The 16,427-nt window shown below is 43.3% G+C and overlaps 1 protein-coding gene across 1 annotated transcript; it reads left to right on the top strand.

Moving 5' to 3' along the window:
* The first annotated feature begins 14,623 nt into the window (after positions 1–14,623).
* Positions 14,624–15,565, top strand: LOC138366869 (uncharacterized). The gene has a single exon (XM_069328161.1). The coding sequence runs from the start codon at positions 14,624–14,626 to the stop codon at positions 15,563–15,565; it is 942 nt and encodes a 313-aa protein (XP_069184262.1).
* The last annotated feature ends 862 nt before the right edge of the window (positions 15,566–16,427 follow it).

The raw sequence follows: 16,427 nt of genomic DNA, 5'->3' as shown, positions 1-16,427 counted from the left end.
ATATCCACTGAAGACACAAGCATGCAATCAATAGTGTCTCGGTTTCCCTGACAGCTACTATAATCACAAGCTTAGGGGTCCTTCCCCCCCCCAGGAGAGACCCACGAAACTAGGCGGGTAGTCCAACAGTGACTCCTCCTATCACAACCCAGTGTGAACACTCTTTGCAACTCCCTACAAGGAGTTGCATTGTAAACAGTACCAAAGACAAGCAAGGCGGGATTCTGGGACACACTCCACAAATCCCTAGATTACTCTACTCTCGTCACCAGACGACAACCAAAAGAAATTGCCTTAAGTGATTAATTATGTTAATTGACTGATCGCAGCAGTCAGCAACAAAGTACTACGGTAATCACAAACAATTGTCTCACACTAGACAACAACATGATGATACTCTACGTTAATCATTAACACTTGTCTCTCTTGTTAACAATAACTCAAACTTATATTACATCACACTTGACTCCTTGCAAGTATTCAGTGAGTAATCCTCAATAAGGTCAAACGGACCACTAATTACATCCCCATTGAGTTACGTTAACTAAGCCTACCCTTACTTGGTAGCTTCTCAACAGTCTGTGTCAAAAAATTACTAGTGAGTGTTAATTACCCCAATTAACTCCGAGCAATTAATTAACTGTCACCAGGACCGATAATTATCATCCATAAATACGTCTCACTCCGCACTGCCTAAGCAGGTCTCATCAAACACTGTGAATTCACGGGAAAGGAGTTAATTACCCCTAATTAACAAGAGTGCCATTAATCCACTGTCCTCAGACAGGATATGATTAATACAACAATTTATGCTAGCTCCATGACCTCGCTTTACCGAGTCATCTGAGCCCTCCAGACGTTAATTACTCCAGTATTTAACATGAGCCACTAATTGCTATTCCCCAGAAAGGTAATTAGTTTTGAGCAAATTACGTTAACACAAATACTGACAGACTCTGACAGATCCTCTCCCACTACGTGAATTCATGATGAGAAGGCTAATTACATAATTAGCTAGAGTGGTCAATTAGTTATCACACGGACAATTAATTGCTCCCGAGACGTATCTCACTCAAGCTCAACGCTGTTCTCTCTCATAACAGCCCTCACCCACTCCACAATAAGTGTGCACCCCATATCCAGTTAACTACCCCTTACTTAATTAACTCACTGAATCCTTAAGTCCTCAACACAACTTAAAGAAACAACGTAATCCCAGTGTTACATAGGTCACACTACAATGGCATGCAACAACACAAATGCACTGCCCACATACGGTTGCGGCTACTGCAACTCGTTAATTACTGTGCCCACACAATAATGACACACGGTTGTGCAACACACAAGAGTATACCAATATTACTGCCCCCCCCTTATCTTGCAATCGTTGCAAAGGACTACTGTGAGCACACACTTACCTCAGCAAGGCAATTAACAAATCAACTGCCTGCTCTCACTAAGTACTATGAATTCCCCTGAATAATCCTAGAGGTCCCTTAAACCCTCAACACAGCTCCCAGGGCAATACTATCGTATAAAATGATAACAACACTGCACAAACCTGCAACATAATGATGCCGTCAGCATACCCCTCATGCTAATGACATCATTAGGCAATCAGTCAGCAATCACATCTACTGACTCACCACACAACACAGTACATAAACATGCAAATGAACATATAGAAATGGCATTCACATAATCAATGAAAATTATATCATAGGTAAATGTAACTAACTACACAGACCTCAGGGTACCCACTGACATCCCTGCAACCTGGCCTGCCTAACTCTAATGATACAATTTATATGCGGTACTCTATGGCATTAATCAAGTCTGAACGATTATATATAGAATCGACAGGCTGGATCACTTATATGGTAAATCTCTACACTGACCGGTCCATACTCAAGTCAGTCTACACACTTATATATATATATATATATATATATATATATATATATATATATATATATATATATATATATATATATATATATATATATACTACAGTGTGGTCGTGTACAACATCTATCTCCAGGTACTCTCAACCAGTCACCTGGACGTGCTACAGACAGCTGTCTCTCAGCTGCTTCCCTAGCCTGGCAGGGCTATGGGACAACACAGCTTTACCTTGAATTTCCACTAATACTGAGACACGTTACACTGACTATTGTACTCATGTTTTCCTTTAATTTCACTCATTTCCCAGGTCACTACCTCACTGGCTGTCAACACTTAGCTTGCTCCTCGTGCGGCGACAGGATGTGGCCCTAGGCTGTCCCGGGAAAGTGGCCAAGTGGCCCAAAGGGGGGGGCCAAGCCATGTGGCCACCGCGTGGCCCACAGCACTCTTCCCAAGCTGAGAAGTGGGGAGTGGTAGCCGGCGCGCCGGTGGCCTAGGGATGACCTGAGGGTGGCCCCCGGGCATACACACGTGGATCGGGAATCACCAACAACTCCATCAAACCAGAGCCTGCCTTGCTCTGCACTGGGGTGACAATGCCCGGCGACGTCCCCACACTGACGCCGCCTGGCGGAATTCAAACTCCAACCGGGGCCTGTAATCTCACCACAATTACACTAGGAGGCCCTGCCCGTATTCCGTCAATTGTCCATCAACACTAGACAGGTTATTTGAACCACCTGTTACACCATGAGGCTCTGCCAGCTGCTTCATAGGTGCCTACTGTCTCTGAGGCTATTTTACTGGTCCTTTCGTACCTCATCGGCCCCAAATTTCACGAAAATTGGGCCTAGACACAACCCGGGATGGCAGGAGTGCCATCCCTGCTGGACAACACGGTAACGTCCGCGATTAATGGAAGTGGAGGGGGGGAAACTCCCCCCTCCACCCAGCTACGTGCTCGTCCACCTGCTACCCGGCTCAAACTGACAATTTCGCGGGCTAAGGAAACTCAAAATGCCCATACCTCCCCCCCTACTTTGTCTTGACCAATCAGCACGAAGCCGGCACTGTTCCCTCATGCCGCTTCCAATCACAGCTGTTCGCGCCCAAAACACAGCTCGGAGCAGACATGCCTACCCCAATCACAGGCCTCACTCACCCTCAGGCGTCCTGTGACGTCACAAGGAGGGGGAGGCCTAAAGACAAGGGGCGCACTGTCTCACATGGTGGGAGGGGGGGGGCAACGGTCACCCCACTATCCCCCCACCTCCAACGGTTTAGAGTGAAGTGCCTCACATATCACTTCACTCTCACCTCACATCCTATTTCACAGAAACAGGAAAATTTATGTAATTCTCTCTACAGAGCAATCACAGGCCTCTAACCAGGCCCAAACGACAGTCCTTAACATAAGCTTTCATTCAACACCTCACAAGTATATGTTAGTTTGAAAGCTTCAGTTTCTAGAGTCCCTAGAGCGACTAGCCTAATCTAGAAACTAGGAAAACTAGCTGAGGGGATCTAGATTCCCTCACACTACCTCCCACTAAAGAATATATTTTCCTGCAAGGAAAATACATTCAAAACACCTGCTAGTTTTTCTGCACACACCTGCCCAACAGGTGTACTAGCTAAACAAGTGTGGAGTGTGAAACTCTGTTTCCTATACATCCCTGGCCTGAGAGTCTCTGTGCACTACCACCGGATCACCTTGGTGGTGCTGCCCAACCTTGGAGTGGCAACATGTTCGGCTCCAGCTCTGGTCCTGGCCGGTTCAACACCTCGCAACCATTTCCATCACTGAACCTCCCATTTCCATCCTCGGTCTGTGTCATACTGGACACATGTGCAACACATTGGTGTGGCCTTACCGGTGAATCACTTCTACACTCCCCTCAGCCTACAAAGGACTTACTGTCAGTTCTCCACCTGACATTGCAACAAGTTGACAGGATCACTCTCACTGTCCAACTGCCCAACACCAGCCGGTCTTGCTCTACCGACTGAACTATCTGGGAGAAACCTCGTCTACAAGCACCTACACTCACCCTACTGAGCTTGGGGTCCCTCCCTTGCTTCGCCTAGGTCTCGCTACTCTAACAAAGACTCAAGCGAAACTGTTGACATCTGTCAAACTCCCTTGTCCATTTCTCCCTGGATCTAACTTGGAATGTGATCAGCATTCCCTCTGCAGATCTACTATAACCCTTTACCAAGACAATCCTTAAAGAACAAAATCATTATGCTGCTGGGGATCTGAACCATGGAAAATCACCAGCCCAAAATGACCTTCGCCATCTTGCATTGGCAGCCTTTCTTCAAAAGGCGATCGATGTATGCAATCATCGAATCGTCTTTCTCAGAACTGCAAGCTAGGCATCTTTACCTTCATACCTTGTCACCGGGTTAAGTGCACTAGGGTGGGTTTGGCTTCCCTTCCCTGTGTGAGATTGCCTCCTTGCAATCTGCACTTGAGCCAGCACTGACTTGCTGCGCTCTCACCTTCAGGCTCGAACTCGGCCTTGCTGTCACCTCTGCAAACGGGAGCCTCTGCTCAACCTCTCTAGTGACTACCATGAATTCTTCCTGGGGTTGTACAGTCCCCACTCTGGCAAGAAATTCCATCACCTGTCTAACTACAGGTGAATTACTCCCCTTTCTAAAGAAGTGTACTCGGATCCTTAGCTGGTGGCGCGACCTCCCACTAAGATCCATCTGTGTAATAACAACTACACTCCTATGACACCCTTGACAACTACAGTGTCGTCCAATAAGACCTCTCACTCTTGAGATCACTTCTAGAAGCTTCGTCTACCCTAAGGTAGGTGGTGTCTTGCACCTCAGGTAGATCCTGAGTGCACCTTTGCAACCACTGTTGCACGCTGGCTTGGTGTCCATGACACCTGCTGCTGAGCTGACACCTCTCACCAATGAGTGTGTCAATGTTCACTAGCTAGCAGCCCCAAAAAGCCAGACAGATTTCCCCATATCTACCATGAAATACCTCTTTCATACAGTGTGTGTGTGGTGTGTGTACCCAAGTGTGACAACCGTGCACAAAACATACCTCCAACAATACTGTTCCACAATGTTCTGCAACGATATCATATGTTACTTTAAAAATCAATAAGACTGCACTTCATGGGCTCGAACCCAAGTTGCATAGCCCCACGTTGGGCGCCAGTTGTGAGATTTTTTTCTACGCCTACCTCCCTTAGGAGGTGGAACTACAAGTTTAAAGGCTGCTCACGGCAGTTAAGCATGAGTCCAATAGAAAAAGGAAAAGCAGGAGCAAACCGCCAGGCCTCCACCACTAGGGGTGAAAACCTGTCCACAATAGGCCGCTGGCTCCTCCTAGTTAAACAGGACGTTAAAAATAATAAAGGGTAACCGACGGGTTTTCACAATCAAATATTTATATTTGATGTGGTGCTATGAATTGGAATACGAATTCCCAAGAACAGCCGCCTTATCAAGATCACATCACATTTAATCGTAATATGCAGAAATATGTGGAATAATATGGTTGAAGGGTTGACAACAAAGACCGTTTTCTATAACATAACAATTTATTAATAACAAGAGACTAACTACTATATTACCGAGTTACGTTACGTTAATGTCCATCCAGTGGCACGATAACAAACAGCTAAATAGCAACCCTTGCTGTGAGGCTGCATACTGAACTAACCTGAACACAGGTGTGCCCACTGATGACGCAATATTGCAAATCAAAGAAAAATATCACAGACTAAGTTACACCACAGCGAATGGTTACGCTATTGTCCATCAAGTGGCATTTGCAACACAGCTATTCAACAGCCCCTCGAGAAGTGACAGCAGGCTCCATCTTGCTGACACTTCGAGCTGACAACATGAACTAACTGAACAAATGAAGGATATCCACTGAAGACACAAGCATGCAATCAATAGTGTCTCGGTTCCCTGACAGCTACTATAATCACAAGCTTAGGGGTCCTTCCCCCCCCCCCCCCCAGGGAGAGACCCACGTAACTAGGCGGGTAGTCCAACAGTGACTCCCCCTATCACAACCCAGTGTGAACACTCTTTGCAACTCCCTACAAGGAGTTTCATTGTAAACAGTACCAAAGACAAGCAAGGCGGGATTCTGGGACACAGCTCCACAAATCCCTAGATTACTCTACTCTCGTCACCAGACGACAACCAAAAGAAATTGCCTTAAGTGATTAATTATGTTAATTGACTGATCGCAGCAGTCAGCAACAAAGTACTACGGTAATCACAAACAATTGTCTCACACTAGACAACAACATGATGATACTCTACGTTAATCATTAACACTTGTCTCTCTTGTTAACAATAACTCAAACTTATATTACATCACACTTGACTCCTTGCAAGTATTCAGTGAGTAATCCTCAATGAAGGTCAAACGGACCACTAATTACATCCCCATTGAGTTACGTTAACTAAGCCTACCCTTACTTGGTAGCTTCTCAACAGTCTGTGTCAAAAAATTACTAGTGAGTGTTAATTACCCCAATTAACTCCGAGCAATTAATTAACTGTCACCAGGACCGATAATTAATCATCCATAAATACGTCTCACTCCGCACGGCCTAAGCAGGTCTCATCAAACACTGTGAATTCACGGGAAAGGAGTTAATTACCCCTAATTAACAAGATGTGCCATGAATCCACTGTCCTCAGACAGGATATGATTAATACAACAATTTATGCTAGCTCCATGACCTCGCTTTACCGAGTCATCTGAGCCCTCCAGACGTTAATTACTCCACTAATTAACATGAGCCACTAATTGCTATACCCCAGAAAGGTAACTAGTCCCGAGCAAATTACGTTAACACAAATACTGACAGACTCTGACAGATCCTCTCCCACTACGTGAATTCATGATGAGAAGGCTAAATACATAATTAGCTAGAGTGGTCAATTAGTTGTCACACGGACAATTAATTGCTCCCGAGACGTATCTCACTCAAGCTCAACGCTGTTCTCTCTCATAACAGCCCTCACTCACTCCACAATAAGTGTGCATCCCTTATCCAGTTAACTACCCCTTAATTAACTCACTGAATCATTAAGTCCTCAACACAACTTAAAGAAACAAAGTAACCCCAGTTTTACATAGGTCACACTACAATGGCATGCAACAACACAAATGCACTGCCCACTTACGGTTGCGGCTACTGCAACTCGTTAATTACTGTGCCCACACAATAATGACACATGGTTGTGCAACACACAAGAGTATACCAATATTACTGCCCCCCCTTATCTTGCAACCATTGCAAAGGACTACTGTGAGCACACACTTACCTCAGCAAGGCAATTAACCAATCAACTGCCTGCTCTCATTAAGTACTGTGAATTCCCCTGAATAATCCTAGAGGTCCCTTAAACCCTCAACACAGCTCCCAGGGCAATAATATCGTATAAACTGATAACAACACTGCACAAACCTGCAACATAATGATGCCATCAGCATACCCCCCATGCTAATGACATCATTAGGCCATCAGTCAGCAATCACATCTACTGACTCACCACACAACACAGTACATAAACATGCAAATGAACATATAGAAAATGGCATTCACATAATGAAAATTATATCATCAGGTAAATGTAACTAACTACACAGACCTCAGGGTACCCACTGACATCCCTGCAACCTGGCCTGCCTACCTCTAATGATACAATTTATATGCGGTACTCTATGGCATTAATCAAGTCTGAACGATTATATATAGAATCGACAGGCTGGATCACTTATATGGTAAATCTCAACACTGACCGGTCCATACTCGAGTCAGTCTACACACTTATATATATATATATATATATATATATATATATATATATATATGTATATATATATATATATATATATATATATATATATATATATATATATATATATATATATATATATATATATATATTCTGTATTTATTATTTTCTGGTTTAGGGCTTCTATCCCTCTAACTATTTTCTTAGCATCAGGGCTTAATTGGAATAGGAGTTCTCCAAAACTCATTTTCGTACTTTTAAGGTGTAGAAAAGAAGTGATTTACTATAGAGTGTATTACACTTATTTGAATAATTTGCACGACGTTTCGAACCTCCATGGTTTCATTCTCAAGTGAACAGATCTTACAATACTAGTTGATTTTATACCCGCATTAGGTCAGGTGATAATACAATGAAGGTGAAAAACATGGGGGGAAACATAAGGGATAAACATAGGGGCTGCAGAAGGCTTATTGGCCCATACGAGGCATCTCCTATCTAAACACAAAGATTAATCCAGTGTAATTGGCCTGTTATGTTGGACATTGTCTTCTGTGTTGGCATCGATATGTTCTTGTCTTGTCCTTACTCTCATGGTGGGTAGAGTAAATAGTAAAACACCCAAATCACGGAACTATTTACTCTACCCACCATGAGAGTAAGGACAAGACAAGAACATATCGATGCCAACACAGAAGACAATGTCCAACATAACAGGCCAATTACACTGGATTAATCTTTGTGTTTAGATAGGAGATGCCTCGTATGGGCCAATAAGCCTTCTGCAGCCCCTATGTTTATCCCTTATGTATCCCCCCATGTTTTCACCTTCATTGTATTATCACCTGACCTAATGCGGGTATAAAATCAACTAGTATTGTAAGATCTGTTCACTTGAGAATGAACCATGGAGGTTCGAAACGTCGTGCAAATTATACAAATAAGTGTAATACACTCTATAGTAAATCACTTCTTTTCTTCACCTTAAAAGTACGAAAATGAGTTTTGGAGAACTCCTATTTCAATTAAGCCCTGATGCTAAGAAAATAGTTAGAGGGATAGAAGCCCTAAACCAGAAAATAATAAATACAGAATATGCGGTCATATTCAATGAAACATATATATATATATATATATATATATATATATATATATATATATATATATATATATATATATATATATATATATATATAACTACAGTGTGGTCGTGTACAACATCTATCTCCAGGTACTCTCAACCAGTCACATGGATGTGCTACAGACAGCTGTCTCTCAGCTGCTTCCCTAGCCTGGCAGGGCTATGGGACAACACAGCTTTACCGTGAATTTCCACTAAAACTGAGACACTGTTACACTGACTATTGTACTCACGTTTTCCTTAAATTTCACTCATTTCCCAGGACACTACCTCACTGGCTGTCAACACTTAGCTTGCTCCTCGTGTGTCGACAAGATGTGGCCCTAGGCTGTCCCGGGAAAGTGGCCAAGTGGCCCAAGGGGGTGGCCAAGGCATGTGGCTACCGCGTGGCCCACAGCGCCCCTCCCGAGCTGAGAGGGGGGAGGTGGGGGGGGGGGGGTAGCCGGCGCGCGGGTGGCCTGAGGGTGGCCCCCGGGCATACACACGTGGGTGGGGAATCACCAACAACTCCATCAAACCAGAGCCTGCCTTGCTCTACACTGGGGTGACAATTGCCGGCGGCGTCCCTACACTGACGCCGCCTGGCGGAATTCAAAGTCCAACAGGGGCCTGTAATCTCAACACAATTACACTAGGAGGCCCTGCCCGTATTCCGCCAATTGTCCATCAACACTAGACAGGTTATTTGAACCACCTGTTACACCATAAGGCTCTGCCAGCTGCTTCATAGGTGCCTACTGTCTCTGAGGCTATTTTACTGGTCCTTCCGTACCTCATCGGCCCCAAATTTCACGAAAATTGGTCCTAGACACAACCCGGGATGGCAGGAGTGCCATCCCTGCTGGACAACACGGTAATGTCCGCAATTAACGGGGCTAGAGGTGGGGAGTCTCCCCCCTCCACCCAGCTACGTGCTCGTCCACCTGCTACCTGGCTCAAACTGACGATTTCGAGGGCTAAGGAAACTCAAAATGCCCATACCTCCCCCCCAACTTTGTCTTGACCAATCAGCACGAAGCCGGCACTGTTCCCTCATGCTGCTTCCAATCTCAGCTGTTCGCGCCCAAAACACAGCTCGGAGCAGACATGCCTACCCCAATCACAGGCCTCACTCACCCTCAGGCGTCCCGTGACGTCACAAGGAGGGGGAGGCCTAAAGACAAGGGGCGCACTGTCTCACATGGTGGTGGGGGGGGGGGCAACGGTCACCCCACTTTCCCCCCACCTCTAACGGTTTGAGAGTGAAGTACCTCACATACCACTTCACTCTCACCTCACATCCTATTTCACAGAAACAGGGAAATTTCTGTAATTCTCTCTACAGAGCAATCACAGGCCTCTAACCAGGCCCAAACGACAGTCCTTAACATAAGCTTTCATTCAACACCCCACAAGTATATGTTAGTTTGAAAGCTTCAGTTTCTAGAGTCCCTAGAGCGACTAGCCTTATCTAGAAACTAGGAAAACTTGCTGAGGCTAGATTCCCTCACACCCAGACACATGTTACCACATATCTTTCAGGTAACTATCCAAACTCTCTTCTCTTCTCACCGATCAGTCCTACAGATGTTGTGTCCATTATTCACTCACTAAAAACAAAGCTGGGAACATTAGTGAAATACCAACGATGGTATACAAGAGTGCCTCCCATACCTTTGCACCACCCATAACTTAGCTGTTCAATAAATCTCTAGTGTCATACCTTCCCTGACATCCTTAAAAAAGCTAGAGTAACGCCAGTTCATAAAGGAGGTAACACGGTAGATATAAATAATTACAGACCCATATCAAATCTTCTTTTATTATCCAAAATATTTGAAAAAAGTATTTACAAACAGCTCTACTCTTATATCGTAAAATTCAATGCACTAAGTCCCTGTCAGTTTGGCTTCCGCTGCAATAGAGTACCAATGATGCAATTGTTAGTCTGCTTTACTTGATCTTCTCAGCCCTTGACAAAGTGAGTTTCCGATTGGACTCTTCATTGACCTGAGAAAGGCTTTTGATACTGTTAACCATAACTACCTCTTACTTAAACTCCATCATTATGGAATCCATGGCCTTGCCCTGAACTATATCCGATCTTATCATAGTGACAGACACGAATATGTAGCCATCAATGATGTAACCTCTTCTACTCTACCACTAACCATAGGGGTGCCACAAGGCAGCATCCAAGGACCCCTCCTGTTCCTTATATATCTCAAAGATCTGCATAATGTCTCTAACATGCTTAAACCTATTTTGTTTCCTGATGATACTACTCTCATCTACTCTGACACCAACCCACTCATATTAAATAATGTTGTAAACAATGAATTAAAAAAAGTCCACTTATGGATGTCAACCAACAAACTCACACTAAACATAGAAAAGACCTACTACATCTTATTTGGAAGCAAATCAACAAATTCCATTCAGCTTCAGATAGATAATGATGCTAATGACACCCATTAGCAATAAAAATGATCGAAAGTTCCTTGGCCTATACCTAGACAAGAGACTCATCTTCAGCACCCACATACAACACATAACTAAAAAGGTTTCTAAAACAGTTGCTATACTCTCTAAGATTAGATATTATGTACCCTACTCTGCTCTCCTTTCACTCTATTATGCATTTATCTATCCCTATCTTACCTATGGTATCTGTGCTTGGGGATCAACCTCTGCAAACTATCTCAAGCCCATCACCACCCAGCAGAAATCTGCTCTCAGGATAATAACAAACTCTGCTTTCAGACAACACACAGTTCCCCTGTTTAAATACCTAAACATGCTAAACATAAATTCACTCCATACATCCTCTTGTGTCAATTACATTTATAAAACCCTTTTTTTAAGTGCAAACCCTGTTCTGAAACTCTTCCTGGACAGATGTAATAGAACACATAATCACCACACCAGACATAAATATATCTTTGATATCCCCAGAGTCAAACTAAATCTGTGTAAACACTCTTTGCAAATATAGGGACCTAGTCTATGGAACTCACTCCCTAATGAATTGAAAAGCTGTCCAACTTTTGCCTTATTCAAAAATAAAACCAAAAAGTACCTAATTTCATCTTCATAGTCTTCTACCTAGAGCTTTATCGTCGCTCTGTTTCTATTGCTACCCAATCCCCATTCTTTGTACCTAAGGCATATTTTTTACCAATGTGATCTTAGATCATCTGATATCAGGGTTATTGTATTGAGTACATATTCTACTGCATTATTTCTTGTAATGATCTTCATATTGTGCTTCAGTGAACCAATGTATAACCCTGAGATGTTTTCCGAATTGTACCTAATAATCCTTGTTCATTATTGTGTATTGTTATTATTGTGTATTATTCTAATCTGCTTTTGTGTCAAAAATTCTTGCAATGTACCTGTAACTTTCTTTCTCTCAATTTTACTGTTATTATTCTACTTAAAATCATCTGTACTTGTAAAGTAAAGATGCAAAGTACCTTTAAACATTATTTGTCAATTTTACTGTTATTATTCTACTTAAAATCATCTGTACTTGTAAAGTAAAGATGTAAAGTACCTTTAAACATTATTTGTCAATTTTACTGTTAGTTCTCTAAAAAATATCTGTTAGTTTAAGGATTTGCTCTAAGGTTAGTTTAAGGACTTGCCCGAAACGCTATGCATGCTAGTGACTTTACAAGAATGTAATTTCAACTTAAACTCTATGTTCTCTGTTAACCCCCAATGTACTTGCTTGTATATATATAAATAAATAAATAAATACATAAATAAATATATAAATAAAAGATTCAGGAACTGAACCCCATAGTTCGTTAACTAAACAAGTGACAATTTGTTGAAGCTAGTTAAACAATTGTTAATGTTTTATACACATGTGCATACATATACAGACATTTACACAAATACATATACACATCGATACTCTATTTTATGTCACAAATGATTCAACAAGAGGCTCACAACAGTCACTATACAAGGCACTCTACATCTATGGTGAGTCACACAGTTTTTTTTTTTTTTTTTTTTTTTTGAGATATATACAAGAGTTGTTACATTCTTGTACAGCCACTAGTACGCGTAGCGTTTCGGGCAGGTCCCTGGAATACGATCCCCTGCCGCGAAGAATCGTTTTTTTCATCCAAGTACACATTTTACTGTTGCGTTAAACAGAGGCTACAGTTAAGGAATTGCGCCCAGTAAATCCTCCCCGGCCAGGATACGAACCCATGACATAGCGCTCGCGGAACGCCAGGCGAGTGTCTTACCACTACACCACGGAGTTACTAGTCTTGCTCCACACCCACCCAACTGGGCGGCAGTTTTACAGTCATGGGCATGCTTTCCCTACAGTAAAAAAATTTTGGGTATTTCGCTAAGATTCCCGGCAGCACATCAATATGAATGAAGTACTTACACATTTCTTGGACTCCGTTCAAGGTGTTATCTCTGAACTCCGCGATTTTTTCACATTCCATTATATAATGACGAAAAGTATTGCGAGTAGTTCTTCTGACAGAGTTTACATTTAGTTAAATCTACATCTGCAAATGTTTCAAACTCCCAGAGGTACTTGTAGCCGAGCTAAGCCTATCAGTGGTAACATCGAGAAGTCTTCTTACCTTATTGGATGACCCATAGACGTGCAGTTCTTCTCGCATAATAGAATAATGATAGATGGAGCAACTGGTGTGAATTTCACTTTGCCTCAAGTCTACAAGATTTTTTTATGTTCCCGGAATATTACTGCCCTCAGGCTGCTCAAAGGCAGTCCAAGATGGTAATCAATTCCTTCTTTATGAGCAAACGCTTTGGCTAACTCATCAGTTTTATCATGCATTCGGAGACATATATGGAAGAGAGACTAACTAATTAAAAAAAAAATCTGGATACAACATAGTCGCCAGGCAGGTTTGGATGGCCAAGATCCAAGGATGTACTCGCTAGGCAGGTTTGGATCGCCAAGATCCCAGGATGTACTCGCCAGGCAGGTTTGGATCGCCAAGATCCCAGGATGTACTCGCTAGGCAGGTTTGGATGGCCATGATCCAAGGATGTACTCGCCAGGCAGGTTTGGATCGCCAAGATCCCAGGATGTACTCGCCAGGCAGGTTTGGATCGCCAAGATCCCAGGATGTACTCGCTAGGCAGGTTTGGATGGCCATGATCCAAGGATGTACTCGCTAGGCAGGTTTGGATGGCCAAGATCCCAGGATGTACTCGCCAAGCAGGTTTGGATGGTCATGATGCAAGGATGTACTCGCTAGGCAGGTTTGGATGGCCACGATGCAAGAATGTACTCGCCAAGCAGGTTTGGATGGTCATGATGCAAGGATGTACTCGCTAGGCAGGTTTGGATGGCCACGATGCAAGGATGTACTCGCCAGGCAGGTTTGGATGGTCACGGCACAAAGATGTACTCGCCAGATAGGCTGGGATGATCATGATGCAAAACTGTACTATTTATGGATGGTCATGGTACAAAGAGGAACTTGATTCAAAGAAATGTTCAAATTATTCCAGAAATAAAGACTTTAATAAAATGCATAACTTATTGCATTTCAATAGGTTATGCATTTTCAATTTATATGCAAATTTGACTTTAATTGCAATATTTTATCTCTTTTTCTTTTACAGTGAAAACATTGTTAAGAGCAACAGCAGTATCTGATGAGTACAGCAGCTGTAGCAAGACCAGGCGACAGAGCAGTGCCTGAGAACAGCAGCAGCATCACAGGAAGAAGCTGCACATCCATAGGTACTCTACAGTAGCAGCAGCAGTTGTGGCCAGAGCCAAAGATGAGTCAACACCACAATGCCCACAGGAAACAACACAACAAGAAAGTCAGGATTAACAGTGCAAGGAAGAGGCAGAGTTTGATGACGACTTCTGCTGTGTTGCGGCTGTTGATTGTGATGGCTGCTACGGTGTCTCTTGTCCACACGCTGGCTCTCCCGGCCCCTGCTGACACCCTGCCTCTCCAGGCCCCTGCTGACACCCTGCCTCTCCAGGCCCCTGCTGACACCCTGCCTCTCCAGGCCCCTGCTGACACTCTGGCTCTCCCGGCCCCTGCTGACACCCTGCCTCTCCCGGCACCTGCTGACACCCTGGCTCTCCCGCCACCTGCTGACTCTCTGCCTCCCCCGGCACCGGCTGATACTCTGCCTCTCCCGGTCCCTGCTGACACTCTGGCTCTCCAGGCCCCTGCTGACACTCTGGCTCTCCAGACCCCTGCTGACACTCTGGCTCTCCAGGCCCCTGCTGACACTCTGGCTCTCCAGGCTTCTGCTGACACTCTGGTTCTTCCGCGCCCTGCTGACACCGAGCTTGTTAATATGGTGCCTGATGGCACAGTACCTGATGGCATGGTGACTGTTGACATGGTTCCTACTAACACTCTGCCTGATGGCACGGTGCTTGCTGATATCCTGCCGGTTGAAACGTTATCTACTGACCATCTGCCTGCTAACATGGCACCTGCTGATACAGCATCAACTACTTCAGCACGAGTTGACCAAATACTAATAGATTCAGCATCTGATGACTCATCGCCTGCTGATCCATCATCTGGTGACTCATCACCTGCTGATCCATCATCTGGTGACCCATCACCTGCTGATCCATCACCTGCTGACCGGACAACTGCCTATCTGTTTCCATCTACTCTGCCCTCAACTTATCCAACTCGTCAAGGTATGTGTTATGTTATGAACAAGGCTGTTCTTCATAATTTAAAATAACAAAGGCTCATTAACGTAGGTGAATTTGCATACCAGATGAGAACAGATTACTTACAAAAGCACATGAGGCATGTTAAGTATGCAAATAAAAGTTTATGATTAAGTAAACAGTCAGCATATGCAAATTGACCAGTAGGCATGTAATGTGTTAAGTTTATGTGGGAAATTGAATGTTTTAGTTAATTCTTATTTGTGCTGGCAGCATTTTGAAATGTTAGTACCTAATTTGGAATAACATACAAATCCTGTTATATGTCTATGTAATAACGTATCAAGACACTAGGCTAATGGCTTGATATGCTTCATGCATTAGTTTGTAGTTTTTCTTGTGATTCACAGAGATTAGTGTAATAGATCATAAGCAGTTTGTAAGCATAGTTACCATACTTTAAGAGTTATAAAGTAATTGAACAGAGGTGCCCTATGTCCATATAGCTTAAATTTAATGGTCAACAGAGAGTTGTCATGAAATTTCCTACACCAGCTGAAGGTGCAATTCTGCTACATTTCCAGCTGTGGTTTAAAGGGACGGATGTATACCACTGATTTCAGAAATATTATACTTTGTAACGGGTTTTTCGTGGGTGCCAATATACTACATACCTGGAGATGTTTCATTGTTATTAGGTATATATAATACATGCTATGTTACCTGTTATTTTAGCTACACGTGTCTGTTAAAGTATACTTGGCTACACGGAGTGAGAAAGCTAGTAACTTTACCGCCTCCCAAAGTTAAAAGTCAGTTTGTCTATTGATGTAGTAGATATAGAACATGTACTACTGGGTAACTACTCCAACAATTAACTACCCTTTTTACCTTTAAGTTAAATGATTGTTTTAGGGTCAAGTATTCAATAAG

Source organism: Procambarus clarkii, chromosome 2 (genome assembly GCF_040958095.1).
Source record: "Procambarus clarkii isolate CNS0578487 chromosome 2, FALCON_Pclarkii_2.0, whole genome shotgun sequence".
NCBI classification, from domain to species: Eukaryota; Metazoa; Arthropoda; class Malacostraca; order Decapoda; family Cambaridae; genus Procambarus; species Procambarus clarkii.
This window is presented reverse-complemented; position numbering and strand designations above follow the sequence as displayed.

Coding starts and splice junctions, on each gene's coding strand:
- LOC138366869 (XM_069328161.1), top strand. CDS start 14,624: ATGAGTCAACACCACAATGCCCACAGGAAACAACACAACAAGAAAGTC.